The 20369-nt window shown below is 42.5% G+C and overlaps 1 protein-coding gene across 4 annotated transcripts in view; it reads right to left on the bottom strand.

Annotated features, from left to right (window-relative positions):
- The window catches only part of LOC143293042 (sorting nexin-14-like), a 58784-nt gene that overhangs the window by 11395 nt on the left and 27020 nt on the right, over window positions 1–20369 (bottom strand). For all 4 annotated transcript variants that reach the window (XM_076603870.1, XM_076603871.1, XM_076603873.1 and 1 more), the window contains 10 exons: window positions 16869–16942; window positions 15857–15912; window positions 12640–12835; window positions 11375–11411; window positions 10122–10171; window positions 7911–8011; window positions 6178–6280; window positions 5325–5365; window positions 3229–3299; window positions 2189–2243 (listed from right to left, as the gene is read on the bottom strand). In XM_076603870.1, the coding sequence (XP_076459985.1) occupies window positions 2189–2243; window positions 3229–3299; window positions 5325–5365; window positions 6178–6280; window positions 7911–8011; window positions 10122–10171; window positions 11375–11411; window positions 12640–12835; window positions 15857–15912; window positions 16869–16942 (784 nt within the window). The remainder of the gene's footprint in view (window positions 1–2188; window positions 2244–3228; window positions 3300–5324; window positions 5366–6177; window positions 6281–7910; window positions 8012–10121; window positions 10172–11374; window positions 11412–12639; window positions 12836–15856; window positions 15913–16868; window positions 16943–20369) is intronic.

Below are 20369 nucleotides of genomic sequence, written 5' to 3'. Positions count from 1 at the left end.
TTCAAGCTGCAAGTTGATGAATTCAATAAGCATCTTTTGCTTGTGACCAAAACTGCCCCATTTCACGAGCAACCGGACAAAGACTACAGAAAACCAAACACTTCAATGATAATGATTATTTCTACTGCACCTTTCATTAAAATACAATAATGCTCAAGGCACATCACGCCAGCAAAATATAACATAAAAGAAATACTCTACACAAAAATCACAATCTCCAAGACCATCCCATGTGAACAACACACTCACCCCAACCAAACAGCGAACCAGAACAATCACTATCATCCATGCAATCATAATACCAAGCACTGACGCACGGACAGACGAATGCACACACACACACACACACATATACGAGGGTCATTCAATAAATAAGGTGAATTTTTCGGTATAAGGACTTCTAATACAGATAGAAGCTTACTTTTGTTGTTGTTGTTTTTTTGTTTTACTTCTTTTTCACATGGATTTAATTTGTTTTGCAGATTAAAAAAAACTTTGAGAGTTTTGGCGATTAACAAAGATGGCCGACCAAGAAGCATGCTCCAGGATTGAACAGCGGTCAGTTATCAAGTTTTTGGTTGCTGAAAAGGGTGCAAACCAGTTGAAATTCATAGGAGAATGTCAACTGTGTATGGTGCCACATGTTTCAGCCGAAAAAATGTCTACAAGTGGGCTAAATTGTTTAAAGAAGGACGGAGCAGTGTTGAGGATGAAGACAGGCCTGGAAGGCCTACAGAAGTGAGGTCTCCTGAGGTGATCGAATCAGTCAATGACCTCATTCAGTCTGACAGAAGGGTGACAGTGGATGACAGTGCCAACTACTGTGAACTGCTGAGGCAGATCAAGAAAGACATAAAGAACAAACGCAGGGGTCATCAGTCAGAAGGAGTCATCTTGCATCATGACAACGCAAGGCCTCACACAGCAGCCCGAACGGTGCAGACCATCAACGAGCTGGGCTGGGAACTGCTCCCTCATCCCCCTTACAGCCCAGACCTTGCCCCTTCAGACTTTCACCTGTTTGGTCCCTTGAAAGCGTTCACGAGAGGCACGAAGTTTGAAAGTGACGATGAAGTCAAAAGTGTTGTGAGCGACTGGCTGAGACATCAGTCCAAAGATTTTTACGCTGAGGGAATACGGAAGCTTGTGCACAGATGGGAAAAGTGTGTGACAGTGCTGGGAGACTACGTTGAAAAAAAAAAAAAAAAGTAAGCTTCTATCTGTATTAGAAGTCCTTATACCGAAAAATTCACCTTATTTATTGAATGACCCTCGTACATATATATATATATAGAGAGAGAGATATATATATAGAGAGAGAGAGAGATATATATATACATATATACACACATATGTGTATATATCTATCTATCTATCCAAAAGCAGATGCCTGACCAGCAGCATAACCCAACACGCTTAGTCAGACCTTGAGTGCATTCATATATATTTGTGTACCAATCAGAGCGGATTTATTTTTCAGAAATTTGCCAGAAGACAAGGTGTATGTTGCCATGGGTTCTTTTTCAGTGCATCAAGTGTGTAACACACATGGGACGTCAATTCATCATCTCATACGAATGACTAGACACTGGTTGACTTTCCACTCAAACTCGGGAGAAAGGGTAAGAGCGAGACTCGAACCCAGGCCTTCACGGACTCTCTGTGTGAGCATCTTAACCATTCTTTCACCTTCCTCCTTGGAAGGGACTACAGGAAATTTTCCTTCTTTCCCCGCATTACCAGGGAGTACAACAATCTCCCACCTGAGGCAGTGTCAGCCTCGGAGGAGAGCCTCCAATCCTACTTCTGACCCCCCTCCCCTCCCCTTCCCCCATCCACCCCCCAAGACCCTCCCCCCTCCCCCCCAAATTCCTTCCCACCCACAACAAAGTACGGCCTACCAACACTGTCTAGAGGCCTGAAAAAGGGGTGGGTGGCCCCAGCCCCTTTGTCCAGTCCCCTTAGTTAGGCACTGACTACCCAAACAAACCCCACAACAGCAAACCGGAACCTTTGTAAATGCCAGAATCTTCAACTTGATGAAGGCGGGCAGATACAAAGGAAGAAGAAGAAGAAGGAAGAAGAAGAATTAATAACATTTCCAAAAAAGGGTGAGAAGAAGAAGAGGAAGAAGAAGTGCAGACACACGACAAACATTTTTCAGTCACATGTCCACACGCCATCCTACCTTCTCGCTGGACGTGGAGATCAAGGATACGTCCGAACCTCTCCTCTCTGGCTTACTGCAAACAAACAGGGTGTGTGTATGTGTGTGTGTATGTACTGCAAACAAACAGGGTGTGTGTATGTGTGTGTGTATGTACTGCAAACAAACAGGGTGTGTGTGTGTGTGTGTATGTACTGCAAACAATTCTGCATGCACCCACCCCCTCTTTGCACAAATTTCACCCTGAAGAAATTGGGGATGGGCGATTACTGGGTACTTTGCACTTTTGTAGTAACCCATTCCCTTGATGATAATAATCATGATAATACTGCTACTGATGGAGTCTCCCGTCGGACCGATGGATGAGTAGGCAGGCAGGCATATGGGAGAAGAGGCCGATTCTGGATGCGCAGCACTTCCCACAGGTGTTGCAAGGGAAAAGTAGTTGAGCCCTGCTTCCTTCGCTCATGCTTCTCCTTAATGGCCAGCGTTCTCTTGTTTTCAAACGTCTTTATGCCACTGGAGCACAGCATCCTCCAGCGAGAGCAGTCAAGGGCATCAGTTTCCCAGGAAGCGATGTCTATGTCACAGGCTCTGAGGTTTACAACTACTACTACTAACAATAATAACAACAAGAACAACAACAATAATAATAATAATAATCATCATCATAATATTCATGATGATAATAGGCATTTATAATGCGTTTGACCTCTTTGGCACAGGGGCCCTTAACTCACTCAGTACGGCCAGTCCTCTCTTCTCCTCTACATACACCCCTTGGATGTCCAGTGGGTGTCTGAATGACCCAACCTTTAGCTTCCGTCGTCAGAATTGTGGTATTCTTTGTCAACATTCACCTCTTCAGTATAAGAGCCTTCCTCTTGCAATATTTTGATGATGGTAATTGGGGTGAAACGCTGTTAACGTCGTCTCTTTTGCCGTTCGTATGGAGAGAGTCATCATACTATACTGGCTGGGACAGCAGTTGCCTCCACTGCTGTTGTGACGGTCACAGTTGGACACAACTGACTGCTACACATGCACTGGGTCCCACTCACCTTGGTTTGGGTTTGGGGGCCTCCGTGGACTTTTCAAAGTTGACCAGGAAAGGGTCCAGGTGCTGCCCCTTCTGACAAAGGCAACAACACAAGAGAGAGAAAGAGAGAAATACAGTGTTTAACCCCTTCGCTGCAGAACTGTGGTGAGCTGAGATGAGCGTGGTAAAGAGTCTGAAGTGCAGTCACTTGTCTTTGTTGCTTGTCAATGGTGTGCTAAAGAGTCTGAAGTGCAGTCACTTCTCTTTGTTGCTTGTCAATGGTGTGGTAAAGAGTCTGAAGTGCAGTCACTTCCCTTTGTTGCTTGTCAATGGTGTGCTAAAGAGTCTGAAGTGCAGTCACTTCCCTGTATTGCTTGTCAATGGTGTGGTAAAGAGTCTGAAGTGCAGTCACTTCGCTGTGTTGCTTGTCAATGGTGTGGTAAAGTGTCTGAAGTGCAGTCACTTCGCTGTGTTGCTTGTCAATGGTGTGGTAAAGTGTCTGAAGTGCAGTCACTTCTATTTGTTGCTTGTCAATGGTGTGGTAAAGAGTCTGAAGTGCAGTCACTTCTATTTGTTGCTTGTCAATGGTGTGGTAAAGAGTCTGAAGTGCAGTCACTTCACTGTGTTGCTTGTCAATGGTGTGCTAAAGAGTCTGAAGTGCAGTCACTTCTCTTTGTTGCTTGTCAATGGTGTGGTAAAGAGTCTGAAGTGCAGTCACTTCGCTGTGTTGCTTGTCAATGGTGTGGTAAAGAGTCTGAAGTGCAGTCACTTCTCTTTGTTGCTTGTCAATGGTGTGGTAAAGAGTCTGAAGTGCAGTCACTTCGCTTTGTTGCTTGTCAATGGTGTCATGGTTTTGTGCTTTCGTATCTGTGAAACTGCATGTTTGTTGCATATCTGTTATGCATGTGTGTGTGTGTGTGTATGTGTGGATGTGTGTCTGCATGTTTTACATTTATTTGCTATTTATCATCTTTTGTTTTTGTGCACACAGAATTGACTTCATCAAGATTTTGTGCTTTATAAATGTATTTATCTTCTTTTTTTTCAATTTATCTATTATGTAGTATTTATTATTATTATTATTTAATTTTTATTATTAGTATTTATTTATTTATTTATTTAATTTTTTTTTTTTTCTCAAGGCCTGATGCACTTCAATTTCAACATGACGCCTGATAACCATATTATCATTTGTATCCAACAACTTATTCATAAATAGTAATATTTTTTCTTTTTTTGGTTTTCCTTTTTTTCTTGTTTCATTTTGTTTTGTATGAATGACAGGCGCAATAGCCGAGTGGTTAAAGCGTTGGACTTTCAATCTGAGGGTCCCGGGTTCGAATCACGGTGACGGCGCCTGGTGGGTAAAAAGGGTGGAGGTTTTTACGATCTCCCAGGTCAATATATGTGCAGACCTGCTAGTGCCTGAACCCCCTTCGTGTGTAAATGCATGCAGAAGATCGAATACACACGTTAAAGATTCTGTAATCCATGTCAGTGTTCAGTGGGTTATGGAAACAAGAACATAACCAGCATGCACACCCCCGAAAGTGGAGTATGGCTGCCTACATGGTGGGGTAAAAACGGTCATACACGTAAAAGCTCACTCATGTACATACGAGTGAACGTGGGAGTTGCAGCCCACGAATGCAGAAGAAGAAGTTTTGTATGAATGAAGAATCTCTGGTAACTGAAGTCACTTGACATGAATCACCAACACAAACTTCTTCTGCGTTCACTCGTATGTACACGAGTGGGCTTTTACGTGTATGACCGTTTTTACCCCGCCATGTAGGCAGCCATACTCCGTTTTAGGGGGTGTGCATGCTGGGTATGTTCTTGTTTCCATAACCCACCGAACGCCGACATGGATTACAGGATCTTTAACGTGCGTATCTGATCTTCTGCTTGCATATACACACGAAGGCGGTTCAGGCACTAGCAGGTCTGCACATATGTTGACCTGGGAGATCGTAAAAATCTCCACCCTTTACCCACCAGGCGCCGTCACGTGATTCAAACCCGGGACCCTCAGATTGACAGTCCAACGCTTTAACCACTCGGCTATTGCGCCCGTCACCAACACAAACAAAATTCTTTAAAAAAACAACAACTTACCTCTTTGACTAACTTCATTGGCACAGACTTGACCAGCTTTCCTGTCACACAAAAAGAAAAGAAAGCCTGTAATAGCAGCATGAAGCATTTTCTTTTCACAGCTCAAGATCAACATTTAAGGAAATTTTCTTCCTAAAATTACGTTTAAGTAACTGTGACCCAACTAGTGCAGACTCCGGCAGGGGTCTGACATTCCTGTCCTGTGCAAACTACTATCTGCCTATGCAGAGAAAACGAAAGTAGCTACGGCTGATAACCTCCTGGAAGTAGGTAACCATATTTTTTGGTACCTACCTCGGCACACCTATGAAACCTTCAAGACCCAGAAGAACAGAACTTCCTTACTTAAAATTTAATTAAGACTGTTTTATATGGCACACTAAAAACAAACACTTAACGATATTCTGACTTACTTCATTTGTCCGAATATGGGAATATGCAAAAATTATGTCTTATTTCTGAATCAGGTTTAAAAGTTTCTGCATTATGATGTTTTTTTTTCCAATCCTACAGAATTTTTGCCAGGGACAACCTTTTTGCTGCCCTGGGTTCTTTCATGTGCGCTAAGTGCATGCTACCAACAGAACCTCAGTTTATCATCACAAGTGAATGACTAGCGTCCAGGCCACCACACAAGGTCTAAGGGGGAAGGAGGGGTGGGGGTGAATACCGACAAACAAATGAACCCTGTGTTAACAAGGACAGCTGGTGCCGACAGATTCATGGGCAGCCTTGTAAATACAGGACACCAGAATATCTTGTGAGTAGTTTCTCCTTTCACCTGATGTTTGAGGGATCCGAAACGGGCGCAAGGAAGGTGAAGAAAAGCAAGGACCGCTGAGCCCCGACTCACCTAGCTTGATGTCTGGCAAGAAGCTGGAAGTGAACTCGTTCTCTGAGGTGAGAAAGTTGTACAGCAGTTGACTGCCCTTCAGGTGAGGCTTGGTCAGCAGTTTCTGTACCATGATAAGTTGACCACAAAAAAACCCAAAAAAAACCACTACATCCTGTGTGTGTGCGTGTGTGTGTGGTGTGGGGAGAGTGTGTGTTGGGGGTGTGGGGGTAGGAGGGTGTGTGGTGTGTGTGTGTGTGTGTTTATATGTTGCATGCATTGCGTGGTGAGAGAGACACTTTGACACTTTGACTCTTTACTGTCATTAGCTTAACAGCCCATGTGACAGGGGGGTGCAGGGGAAGTTACAGTGTCGTTTTATCCAATCATTTGAAAAAGTAAAACAAAACAGAACAAAAACAAAAACTAGCGCACCTAATGTTACAAAGGTTATATCAATAAACAACAGCCAACAAAATTGCACACACACAAAAAAAATAACAACATCATCATCATTAGATTGACCATCCAAATACTAATTCTATCTGCTTCTAATTTTAACCCTCAAAGAAATCATTTTGGAAACCATTAATGTTTGTATATATTATGAATTAACGGGCATTTTGATCATTTATTTTCTTTTTCCGTGTATCTACTGCCTCTGAGACGTATTTTGCAAGTGAGAGGATAATATTTTCGTCATTTGATGTTAAGACACTGACCAGGTCTTTCCTCTTTGCTGCAGCTGTTTTAAAGAGTGTACAGTTTTCCCGAACCTCCTCGTATCCTTTGCAACTGAACATGAAATGTATCTCATCTTCTTTATTCTCGCCACACAATGGACAAGGAGATGTTAATCCACCTGTCTCAAACCATCTTTTATTAGCATTCAGCCCGACTGTTCTCAATCTAAATCTAGCAAGATTGACTCTGTGCCACCTGTTTGTTATGACTGAAATATATCTTTCTGTCTGAAATGCTGTCTTGAAGGAAAAGAACCAGCTATATTTATCATTACTTTCCATTTCTCCATGCCAATTTTGTTTATAGCATGCTATCAATCTATCTTTAAATTCTGAGATAAACACATTTTCGTAACCCACTCCTTGACACATCCAAACAAGTCCAAATCCATGTTCAGTTAGAGTTTTTTTGATTTGATAAACCCAGTTTTGTTTGCCTCTCTCTTCTTGCAGTAACATCATCTCATACGCTTGCTTACACAATCTGGAAGGTGGTGAGAGAGAGAGAGAGAGAGAGAGAGAGGGAGAGAGAGAGACAGAGAGGGAGAGAGAGAGAGGGAGAGAGAGAGAGTGAGTAGTGTGTGTGTGTGTCTGTGTATGTATAAATGCATACAATATGTTATTCAAACATGTACAGCTAAGAAAAAATTCTCTGTCAGCTTCCAACATTATCTAAAACCACTGTTAAAAAATATTGTTCTTAGCAGTGTGCGTATACGCATATGAAGTCCCAATCTCTTTCATTTGACTACTACCACTACTACTAATATCAAATAAGGATCTTGGCACTTTGCAAAAACAGATAAACACACACACAAATGCACACACACATTCTTTTTTCTCTCTCCTTTTTTTATATATATATATCTTTTTCATTGATGGATTGATGCAAAAAAAGCAATTATTTCTTATCAATCATGAAATAAAATCTTGACTGGACTTGACACACAAGCAGACACCCTCTCCAAAACGCTCAAGCAGTCTAAACGTAACATCAGTCGCCAAGTTCACCTGCAGGTACTGTTCCAGAACGTCCTTCCTGCTCTCAGTGAACTCCTGGTTCTTGGTCCCCGTCGTCTTCTTGGGGGGCAGCTGGCAGTCCTCAAACTCCCCTGCAGCACAGCACCACAATGATGATGATGATGACATGGATACTTATACAGCGACTGCCATCAGTCCCAACGCTCTGTATCACAGATTGACACAAACTTCACAATACAATACACAATACACAAACTTTATTGTCTATACTTTGGTACAGAGATTTTCTTTTTGGCAGCAGCACATGTCCAACATAAGAAGAAAACAACAAACAAATAAAATGAATAGAAAATAAAAAGATAAATTAAATGGCACCAAATGGAAATAGCTATATACAAATATACAGATTACTGAAATTTACGTGCCTCTCCATTTCAGTCAGCCAAACCGCATTGCACATCTACCCACACACACACACACACACACCACGCGCACACACACGCACACATACACTCTCTCTCATCCCCTCTCTCTCTGTCTCTCTCTTCACAAGAAATGCAACTACAAAGATCATCGTTCATTACCAACTTACAGCTGGGCCTACAGCAAAGTGAGAACTGTATGATCAATGGTTTCTCCACTGCAAGGGGAAGTCATTTACAGCTTAGCCTTTTGTGAAGGCTGAAGGGCAGTCAACTGCTGTACACCATAACTCTCAAACTAGCAGGTAAGATTTCACTGACTTTTAGTGCTGCAGCCTTGGGGGCTAGTTGGCCTTTGGGGACATCCCAATGCCAACCGTCCTAAAACCCTCTTGGCTGAGAGAATGGGGATGTAACTTTAGGCAAGACACTCTCCACTATAATCAAATTGTAGCCCAGACAGTCGGGACAGCAGTTACCTCCTCTGCTGTTCTGATGGTCATAGCTGGACACAACTATCATACATACATCATCTGTCAGAGACCAAGCTCAAAACGTCTGCCATTGGGCGCTCATCATTGGTTTCCTGTGTCATTCAATCAGGTTTCAGTCAGGCACACATACACCTCATACAGACACGTGACATTTTACATGTACGATTGTTTTGTTTATTTACCCCACCATGTAGGCAGCCATACTCTGTTTTCAGGGTTTTGCATGCTGGGTACGTGCTTGTTTCCATAACCCACCAAACGCTGACATGGATTACAGGATTTTTTACATGCATGTTTGATCTTCATAGATTACAGGATCTTTAACATGCGTATTTGATCTTCACACACACAAAGATACACACACAAACGCAATGCACATGCAGCAATAAGCAGTCCTACAGAAACCATGGTCCAACCCTCTACCATCAAATGTCATGCAGCAATAAGCAGTCCTACAGAAACCATGGTCCAACCCTCCACCATCAAATGTCATGCAGCAATACGCAGTCCTACAGAAACCATGGTCCAACCCTCCACCATCAAATGTCATGCAGCAATAAGCAGTCCTACAGAAACCATGGTTCAACCCTCCACCATCAAATGTCATGCAGCAATACGCAGTCCTACAGAAACCATGGTCCAACCCTCTACCATCAAATGTCATGCAGCAATACGCAGTCCTACAGAAACCATGGTCCAACCCTCTACCATCAAATGTCATGCAGCAATACGCAGTCCTACAGAAACTATGGTCCAACCATCAAATACATACGCAGGCCCCACCCCTAACACACAATTACCCATCATTCCGCAGTATCTGTTTGATTCACTTAACATTTAAAATCAATCTCAAGACTTATTTATTTCGTTAAGCATTCCCTTGGCTATGTTATAGTCAGTGGGAGTGTGAATGACTGTTGATGAGTGTGTGAAGTTTTAGGGCAAGAACTGTGTCAGTGAAACGTGTACGGCACACCGAGTAGCACAACACAAGAAAATGCGCAAAACAGAAACAAATCACTATGTTTTATAATCATCATCATAATCAACCAACAGTTCTGGCAGACTGTTGTTCATGTTTTGTTATTTTTCAGTAAGAGGTATCTGAGTATCATGCATACGTGTGCATGTGTGAGTGCGCGTGCGTACCTGCGTGCATGTGTGAGTATATGCATGTGAGCATGCACGCATGTGTCTATCAGAATCAGAAACTGATTTTGTTCAAGTCTTAATCTTATAGGTAAAAAAAAAAGAGGAAGTTCTATTCAAACGTAACTATTTCAGCAAGGAAACATTCAGTCAAAGAGCTGTAGTGAATCCTTTACCATGGAACTCTGTCAGCTTCTGTTCCAACACGTAGAACTCTGGGTACTGTCTGCAACACACAGGCACACAAAATCATCAACTACTTGTTCAGTCTGCAACACACAGGCACATGAAACCATCAACTGCTTGTGGTTCAATCTGATACATACAGTCACACAAAATCATCAACAGCTTGTGCTTAAAAGCTCCAAACGCCAGAGTGTACAAGTGGACTTTTACAAGCATGAACTGTTTTCACACTGCCATGAAGGCAGCCATACTCTGTTTTCATGGGTATGTATACTGGGTACAGTCCAACTGTGGTTAAAAAGCTTTTGTGTGCCATGACTTCATTTTCAACTGTCAAGAGACGCAAGCTGATATGGTTTGGGCACAACACTCGACACACCAGTCTGTCCAAAACAATCATGTAAGGCACCATCGAGGGCGGGAGAAGAAGAGGAAGACAGCGGAAGAACTGGCATGAGAACATCAAAGAATGGACCGGACTCCATACACGTGAGCTGCTGCCGGCGGCTGCTGACAGAGACAGATGGAGAAGGGAGGTTGCGTCTGCGGTCCTCAGGTTTCCCCCAACGACTACTTTGTAGTTATGGGCCTGAGGTGAGGTGAGGTGAGGTGAGGGTGACTTCATTTTGGTGGCAGTGAAATATTAGTCAACTTTACACAATGCCTAATTTTGTTTGGAGGCACTACGGCAGAATCAGTCAAGTTGGACTTCTGGTCCGGTGTTCACCAGTGATCAGGGTTCTGGGCCCTTGGTGTTATGTCCCTTGGCAAAGGGGCTTTATTCCAACTTTCCTCACTCCACCCAGGTGTGAATGGCTGCCCGACTTCTGTTGGGGGAACTGTTAAAACAGCAGCAGGAGAGGATCCAGCCCCTGTCTTAATGTGCCGAGCCCTGGACACAGTGGATATGAACTGACTGCCCTGATGCCCACAAAAGGGTAAGAGACCTTTAACCTTTGACCTATAAATGAGACCTTTAACTCTCTCCATACGAACGGAGAAAGAGACGTCGTTAACAGCGTTTCACCCCAATTACCACCATCCAAATATTGCAAGCGGAAGGCTCTTATACTGAAGAGGTGAATGTTGACAAAGAATACCACAATTCTGACAACAGAAGCTAAAGGTTGGGTCATTGAGACACCCACTGGACATCCGAGGGGTCTGTGTAGAGGAGAAGAGAGGACTGGCCGTACTGAGTGAGTTAACCTTTAACCTACAGACAAAGTGTTTGGGATCTTACCTGGCCACAGTCCAGCAGCTGCACTTTTCCCTGTCTCCTGACAACAGACATTTGAATCTCTGTTAATAATAATGATGATAATAATAATCATGATAATAATAATACTAGGATGAAGAACAACAACAACAACAGTAATAACAATAATGATGATAATAATGATAATAATACCAATAGGAAGAAGAAGAACAACAACAGTAGCAATAATAATGATGATAATTAGAAGGAGAAGAAGAAGAAGAAATAATAATAATAATAATGGTATTTATATAGTGCTGAATCTTGTGCATAGACAAATCAAAGCGCTTTCACACCAGTCATTCACACGCATGCTTAACTCTAAAACTGGAGAAACTGAAGACAAGGAAGAGGCAGGGAAGTGAGGCTATTTGGGGAAGAGGTGGGTTTTAAGGTCAGACTTGAAAGAGCTGAGTGTGGAGACTTGACAAAGCGAAAGAGGAAGCTCATTCCAATTGCAAGGTCCAGAGACAGAGAAAGAACGGCGGCCAACAGTTGAGAGTTTGAATCTGGGTATGCGTAAACAGAGTGGATCCGAAGCTGATCGTAGTGAGCGAGATGGAGTGTAGAGGTGAAGGCAGCCACAGAGATAGGAAGGGGCTGATTTGTGAATACATTTATAACATAGAGTGCTGATCTTGCACTTTATTCTGTGTGGAAGAAGAACGAGAAGTACAAGAACAAAAAACAAGAAGATTTTCCAGTCAAACTTGGGAGAAAGGAAGAGAGCGGGAATCAAACCCTGACCTCATGGATATTGTACAGGGAGATAAGCATCTTAAAATACGGTAAGTAAGAATAACTTCATCATCTCACAAAGAGAAACTGCTTAACCACATTATTATTATTATTATCATTATTACTACCTTTTCTTTCTTAAAAAAAAAAAAATTATTTATTTATGTACGTTTATAGTTGACTTCATCAAGTTTTTGCGCCTTATACATATTATTATTATAAGTAGTAGTTCTTTTCTTTTTTTTCTTTTCTTTTCTTTTTTTTTTAATGTATTTATCTATTATTTATTCACCCTTTTTAAAATATTTTTTTAAAATGTATTTATCTATTATTTATTCACCCTTTTTTTTTTTCTCAAGGCCTGACTAAGTGCGTTGGGTTACGCTGCTGGTCAGGCTTCTGCTTGGCAGATGTGGGGTGTAGCGTATATGGATTTGTCCGAACGCAGTGACGCCTCCTTGAGCTACTGAAACTGAAACTGAAACCTAACCACACAGCCGACTTCCTCTAACCTTCCTGCACGTCGACCCGCCGCACGTCGATGATGAAGACGTAGTAGTGTTTCCGGGGGTTGTCTGGGTCAGGCCGCACCCCGGTGCGGGGAATGGTGACCCGCCAGGAGCTGAGGTCGTGACCCTGGGTCTCCTCGTCGCTCCCCGGGGGGTACACCACCTCCTCACTCATCTCCTCCTCCACCCTCCCCATGGGCTGTGCCACACAGACAGTTACATCATATCTATCAATATAATGAACATCTGCACAGCGCCCTTTCTCTCTAAGAGCTCACCGTGCCACACAGTTACATCATATCTATCAATTTAATGATAACTATAATGTACATCTGTACAGCGCCCTTTCTCTCTAAGAGCTCACCGTGTCACACAGACAGTTACATCATATCTATCAATATAATGAACATCTGCACAGCGCCCTTTCTCTTTTAGAGCTCACCGTGCCACACAGACAGTTACATCATATCTATCAATATGATGATAACTATAATGTACATCTGTACAGCGCCCTTTCTCTCTAAGAGCTCACCGTGCCACACAGACAGTTACATCATATCTATCAATATAATGATAACTATAATGTACATCTGTACAGCGCCCTTTCTCTCTAAGAGCTCACCGTATCACACAGACAGTTACATCTATCAATGTAATGATAACTATAATGTACATCTGCACAGCGCCCTTTCTCTCTAAGAGCTCACCGTGCCACACAGTTACATCATATCTATCAATTTAATGATAACTATAATGTACATCTGTACAGCGCCCTTTCTAAGAGCTCACCGTGCCACACAGACAGTTACATCATATCTATCAATATAATGATAACTATAATGTACATCTGTACAGCGCCCTTTCTCTCTAAGGGCTCACCGTGTCACACAGTTACATCATATCTATCAATGATAGATAACTATAATGTACATCTGTACAGCGCCCTTTCTCTCTAAGGGCTCACCGTGTCACACAGTTACATCATATCTATCAATATAATGATAACTATAATGTACATCTGTACAGCGCCCTTTCTCTCTAAGAGCTTACATGCAACACAGACAGTTACATCATATCTATCAATATAATGATAACTATAATGTACATCTGTACAGCGCCCTTTCTCTCTAAGAGCTCACCGTGCCACAAAGACAGTTACAGCATATCTATCAATACAAAAATAAGCATAATGTGTATTTGTATAGCGCTCTTTCTCTCTAAGAGCTCATGTATCACAGAGACAGTTACATCATACCTATCGATACAGCAATTATCATAATGTACATTTGTATAGTGCTCTCTCTCTTCAAGGGCTCATGTACCACAGAGACAGCTATATCAATGATGATGATAATGATATAGATAATAGAGTGATGGAGAATGGAGTGATGGCCTACAGGTAACACATCTGCCTAGGAAGCGAGAGAATCTGAGCGCGCTGTTTCAAATCACGGCTCAGCCGCCGATATTTTCTTCCCCTCCACTAGACCTTGAGTGGTGGTCTCTGTCGGAGACACAAGCTCTAAGCGCTTCACAGAGTCATTTGCAAAACAGGCCTTCCTGGGTAAAGGCTGCCATTGGGTGCCCACCATTCGTTTCCCCCCGAGTCATTCAATCAGGTTTCAGTAAGATGACAATACACACTCATACAGACGTGTAACATTGTACGTGTATTACCATTTTGCTTGTTTACTCCACTGTGAGGGCAGTCATACTCCGTTTTTGGGGGTGTGTATGCTGGGTATGTTCTTGTCTCCGCAACAAACCTAATGCACACATGGATTACAGGATCTGATATGTGCGTATTTGATCTTCTGCATGTGTATACGCACGAAAGGGTCAGGCACTAGCAGGTCTGCACATACGCTGACCTGACAGATTGGGAAAATCTCCACCCATTACCCACAGGCGTCATTAACAAGATTTGAACTCAGGACCCTCAGACTGAAAGTCACAACGCTTTAACCACTCGGCTAGTAAAATAACTATGACGTACATTTGGATGGTGGCTCTTCCTCCCTAAGAGCTCATGGCGCTTTATATGACAGAAAAAAAAAAATTACATGAACCATTCATGACCACTCTCTCTTTCTCTCCTTCCTCTCCCCGCCTCCTTCTCTCATTCCTCATACATTTGTATTTGTATTTGTATTTCTTTTTATCACAACAGATTTCTCTGTATGAAATTCGGGCTGCCCTCCCCAGGGAGAGTGCGTCGCCATACTACAGCGCCACCCATTTTTTTGTATTTTTTCCTGTGTGCAGTTTTATTTGTTTTTCCTATTGAAGTGGATTTTTCTACAGAATTTTGCCAGGAACAACCCTTTTGTTGCCGTGGGTTCTTTTACGTGTGCTAAGTGCATGCTGCACACGGGACCTCGGTTTATCGTCTCATCCGAATGACTAGCGTCCAGACCACCACTCAAGGTCTAGTGGCGGGGGAGAAAATTTCGGGGGCTGTGCCGTGATTCGAACCAGCGCGCACAGATTCTCTCGCTTCCTAAGGCGGACGCGTTACCTCTAGGCCATCACATACAAAGTCAGCCGGCAGGCATGGGGTCATGCTGTAGAAACAGGAAACCAAGAGAGCTTATAGAAAGGGTTTTTTTGTGATATGAAGAACGAAAGACAGGGACGAGTCAGATGAATGGATACGATGCAGAAAGTTGTTCCAGATATGAGGAGCAGCAAACAGGTAAGAGTGTTCACCATAGTTTCATGTATCTACTCATCATACAAGCCACTGTGGCAAAGTGGTTAGCATTGTGAACTGACTGACAATCGGAAGGACGTGGGTTTGAGCCCAGTCAGACAAAGACAGAGAGACAGACAGAGAGAGAGAGACAGAGAGACAGAGAGAGAGAGACTGAGACAGAGAGAGAGAGTGATACATGGAGAGTGATAGACAGGGAGAGAGAGAGAGTGAGAGAGACACAAAGAGAGAGACAGAGACTGAGACAGAGAGAGAGAGAGTGATAGACAGGGAGAGTGATAGACAGGGAGAGAGAGAGAGAGAGAGAGAGAGAGAGAGAGAGAGAGAGAGTGATAGACAGGGAGAGTGATAGACAGGGAGAGAGACAGACAGACAGAGACAGAGAGAGTGACAGACAGACAGAGAGACAGAGAGTGATAGACAGAGAGAGAGAGAGAGACAGAGAGAGTGATAGACAGGGAGAGAGAGACAGAGACAGACAGACAGTATATACACATACAAACTTACTGGCACTGTGCCCAGAGGCCCTTCTGGTACTTCAAAATCACCACCTGCCCTGTCCTCTGTAATGCACACACACACACACACACACACACACACACAACACACACATACACACACAGAGACACACACACACACACACCAAACACATACACGCACACAATCACACACACACAAACACACAAAAACATACAAAATGACCACAGTGTCTGGAATCATATTTAAAAAACACGAATACTTAAAAAGCATTCAAGTTATGTTGTTGTTTTTAAATTCCAGTCTATTTCTTCTATATTACATTTTCTTTGCGATCTGTCACTGTTCTTCACATTTTAAGAAACAGTTCCCCTGGTTTCTAGTAGCTTGAAATTAAAAAAAAAGTTTGAATTAAAAAGAAAGAAAAAAAATCACTATTTCAGGAAAACAAACAAACCATACACAAAATCTTGTCTCATACATATCCTTTTCCAGCACCCAAAGCATGTGAACGCATACATGCACACATGCCCCCCGCCCCTCCCCAGCCACCCCCCCTCCACACACACACATGCACAAGTGGAGTGATGGCCTAGAGGTAACGTGTCCGCCTAGGAAGCGAGAGAATCTGAGCGCGCTGGTTTGAATCACGGTTCAGCCGCCGATATTTTCTCCCCCTCCACTAGACCCTGAGTGGTGGTCTGGACGCAAGTCATTCGGATGAGACGATAAACCCAGGTCCCTTGTGCAGCATGCACTTAGCACACGTAAAAGAACCCACGGCAACAAAAGGGTTGTTCCTGGCAAAATTCTGCAGAAAAATCCACATCGATAGGAAAAACAAATAAAAAAACTGCATGCAGGAAAAAATACAAAAAAATGGGTGGCGCTGTAGTGTAGCGACGCTCTCTCCCTGGGGAGAGCAGCCCGAATTTCACACAGAGAAATCTGATGTGATAAAAAGAAATACAATACAATACAATACAAACACACAAACACAGTCATAATGTGCACACTAACACCTGCTAACACAACCACCTACCTGAGTTTGAGCGGAACACATCCTTGATCTTGGACCCGAGGTTTGAGAAGCCAAAGTCCTTCTTTCTCGACGCCCTGCATGTACAACACGTCTTCTTTGTGACACACTTCTCTTCTCTTCCCTCTCCCCCCCACCCCAATAACTTAAATGAACCTTCTAGATACAGGAACATACCTCAGATTTTGATTTGATATATATACTGAAAAGCACCTATCCTCCGTCGGAGACCAAGTTCTAAACGCTTTACAAACTCAGGGTCATTTGCACAACAGGTTACCTACCTGGGTAGAGCTGACAGATGGCTGCCATTGGGTGCACATTATTCGTTTCCTGTGTCATTCAATCAGACTTCAGGCATGCACACATACACACTCAGACAGATATGTAATACCTCTGTGATAGGATCCCCCACCCTCCCCCACTTAAATGACACTTCTAGATACATTAACATAACAGAATTGCCCCCTGAGCCCCACACTCCCACTTAAAACCAAGAGAAGTGAACAATGTTTTGGAGCAGGATGATTTTCACCAGTGGTACTGTTTCAGGAAAATGATGATGTGTTATGATAAACAAGGTTCAGCAATTAACTACCCCAGTTTGTTTTGTGTGTGCTTGTATGTGTGCTTTTCCCCCCCACCTTTTTTCATTGTGTGAAAATAGTCTTACACACACATATACATTCAAATATGTGAGTGTGTGCATATATACCCCTAAATATCCCCAGAGAGAGAGAGAGAGAGAGAGAGAGAGTGATCACATTCTTTTGACCACACACACACACACACACACACACACACACACACTCACACACACACTCACACACACACACACAGCTTTCTGCACACAGTTAAAACACAGGACTTGCAAAACTATGCCAAGATGTTAACATCATAAAGACATTTTCCTGATAAATGCTGTCACTGGATTACAAAGAAAATTGTAAAAACTTTTTTGTGTGTTTTTTTTGGGTGGGTGGGTGGGTGGAGTCGGTTACATTCCTGTCAATATACAGAAATGACAGAAGAATATTTGATCAGTCAGTAAAGAGATGTGTACATTAGATAAGACAATAAACAGCAACACCCATGCAGAACAGATAGACTAAATTTGACACAAAGTGTGACAAACAGAACACAATATCAATTTAAGACAACAATCTGTACTTCTCCACAATCTAATCTTAACAACAACATGCTCAGTCTGACGGCAGTTTGACAGCACTTAGAATCAATAAGAATGCGTAAGATGGAGCAAGCAACAACACATACTTCTGCATAATCCAAGAAAAGTATACTCAGTCAAAAGAACTGGACAGTTCAGTATCATAGTTATAATAGTATAGGATCAAATTTAACAGGTATTCAGAAGATAAGCTCAGTCTAAAGGACTGGAAACTTGAGTACCATAGTATAGGAACCAAATTCAGAAGATAAGGTCAGTTTATAGGACTGGAAGTACCATGGTATAGGAACTAAATTTAATAGCTCATCACTATAAATGGACACTTCCGTACCATAGCATTGGAACCAAACTTAACAGGTATTCAGGAGGCCTTTCCAGTCATTCCAGTTTTGATGACGAGTTAGGCAGGGCAGGGTGAGAGGTCAAAGGTCAGGTTTTGGGGCGGAGGAGGGTGGGGGTGGGGGGGGGGGGGAAGGCAAAAAGAAAAAAGAAAGTCAACAGAGCTCATGTCATACATTCAGTTTTTATCAAACTTGGCACAGTGACCGGAAATGATGACAGCATGTTCTCCTAGTGAAGTTCAAGGTCACCCTCGCTCCCCACCTTCGCACTCCACCCTGTCCTCCCTTCCCCGTGCTCCTTCCCTCAATACCCCTGCCCTTCACTCCCCGTTTCCCAACATCCAGTTTAACTCTTTCACTGCCACAGGCGACTTAACCCTTTCACCGCCAAACTCGCATTTATGCACAAGCTAGGCAGAGGACACATATCACTGAAAGGTGACCAGATCATGACCCTGCTATCCACCAACCTACCACTCTTTTTATTCTCCTTAATTTCAGTGGTAGGACAGGCTGTACTTTCTACACATTGCAAGAGGAATTCCCAGCTATTCTTAGACACCATCTTTTTCTGTGTTTACAGCACAAGGGAATTTGCGCTCTAAACTGACTGGCGATGAAAGGGTTAAGTCAACGTCAAGGGGTCATGCTAAAAGGATCAGTCATCACGTTGTCACAAAGCTTCACAGCTGCAGCCAGTTTCCCTGACAACAGAACAAGGACTAACTTTCACTCCCTGACTGACGTTTTGAAGTCCATTGTGTTGTTTTAGACAAAACCAAACTGGGCGACTGAGAGCCTGAGTCTGAAACATTTGGTACTGGGCAGTGTTTTTCTGTGCAGTAAAGAATGAAAGAAAAGAAAGAAAGAAAAGAAAGAATCCCTTGACCGCTCTCGCTGGAGGATGCTGTGCTCTAGTGGCATAAAGACGTTTGAAAACAAAAGAACGCTGGCCATTAAGGAGAAGCGTGAGCGAAGGAAGCAGGGCTCAACTTCTGGAGACTTTTTCCCTTGCAACACCTGTGGGAAGTGCTGCACATCCAGAATCGGCCTCTTCTCCCATATGAGGGCACATACTGACAGATAAGCCTGCCTGCCTACTCGTCTGTCGGTCCGATGGGAGACTCCAGCAGTAGTAAAGAGATAAACATTTACTTGATGAAGATGCACTTAATGTCATGTCATTCATTCAGACTGAAATGATAGGAACACTGTAACAATGATCAAAATCAGCATGCACAACAGTTTTGGAAGCAAACAAAATCAGAAGAAAGCGGCAACTTTACAATCGTTTCACAACTGCGACAACAAACTTTTCAAACCTCTTGCACATACACACAATCTGAATAAAATGAAACAACACCAAACAGGCGATATCTGTTTGAATATGCTTCTACTACAATAAAAGCTTGAAATACTAATATCACAAAAAGAGAAATTACTGGAAATAAAAGAAACAGAAAGCAGTGCTGAGAGAAGACTATCAGAAACACACAAACACACACACATGTGAATTATGCTTTTTGACTCAATAAATCCTGCTTAATTTCCTTGAAAAAAAAAAGGAAACAACACAGAAAATAACAACAAAGAATTAATAAAGAAAAGAAAGAAAGAAAAGAAAGAAAGAATGAATAATGAAAAGAAAGAAAAAAAAAAGAAAGACAAGAGGAGTGATGAAGTGAAGGATCAAATGAAGAAATAAAGAAAGAAAGAATATAAGAAAAAAAGGAAAAGAAATTAAAGAAAAGAAAACAAAGAAATGTACGGAAAAAAAAGAAGAAAAAGAAGAAACAAAACAAACAAAAGAAAACAAAGTCTGTAAAATCAAGTATCTCCCAACACATAACTTACCAACCAACCAACATTTAAATACTGTCATTAGTCACAGAACAGGTGTATTTGTATTTGTATTTGTATTTCTTTTTATCACAACAGATTTCAGGCTGCTCTCCCCAGGGAGAGCGCATTGCT

The sequence above is a fragment of the Babylonia areolata genome, chromosome 18, assembly GCF_041734735.1.
Source record: "Babylonia areolata isolate BAREFJ2019XMU chromosome 18, ASM4173473v1, whole genome shotgun sequence".
Taxonomy (NCBI): domain Eukaryota; kingdom Metazoa; phylum Mollusca; class Gastropoda; order Neogastropoda; family Buccinidae; genus Babylonia; species Babylonia areolata.
This window is presented reverse-complemented; position numbering and strand designations above follow the sequence as displayed.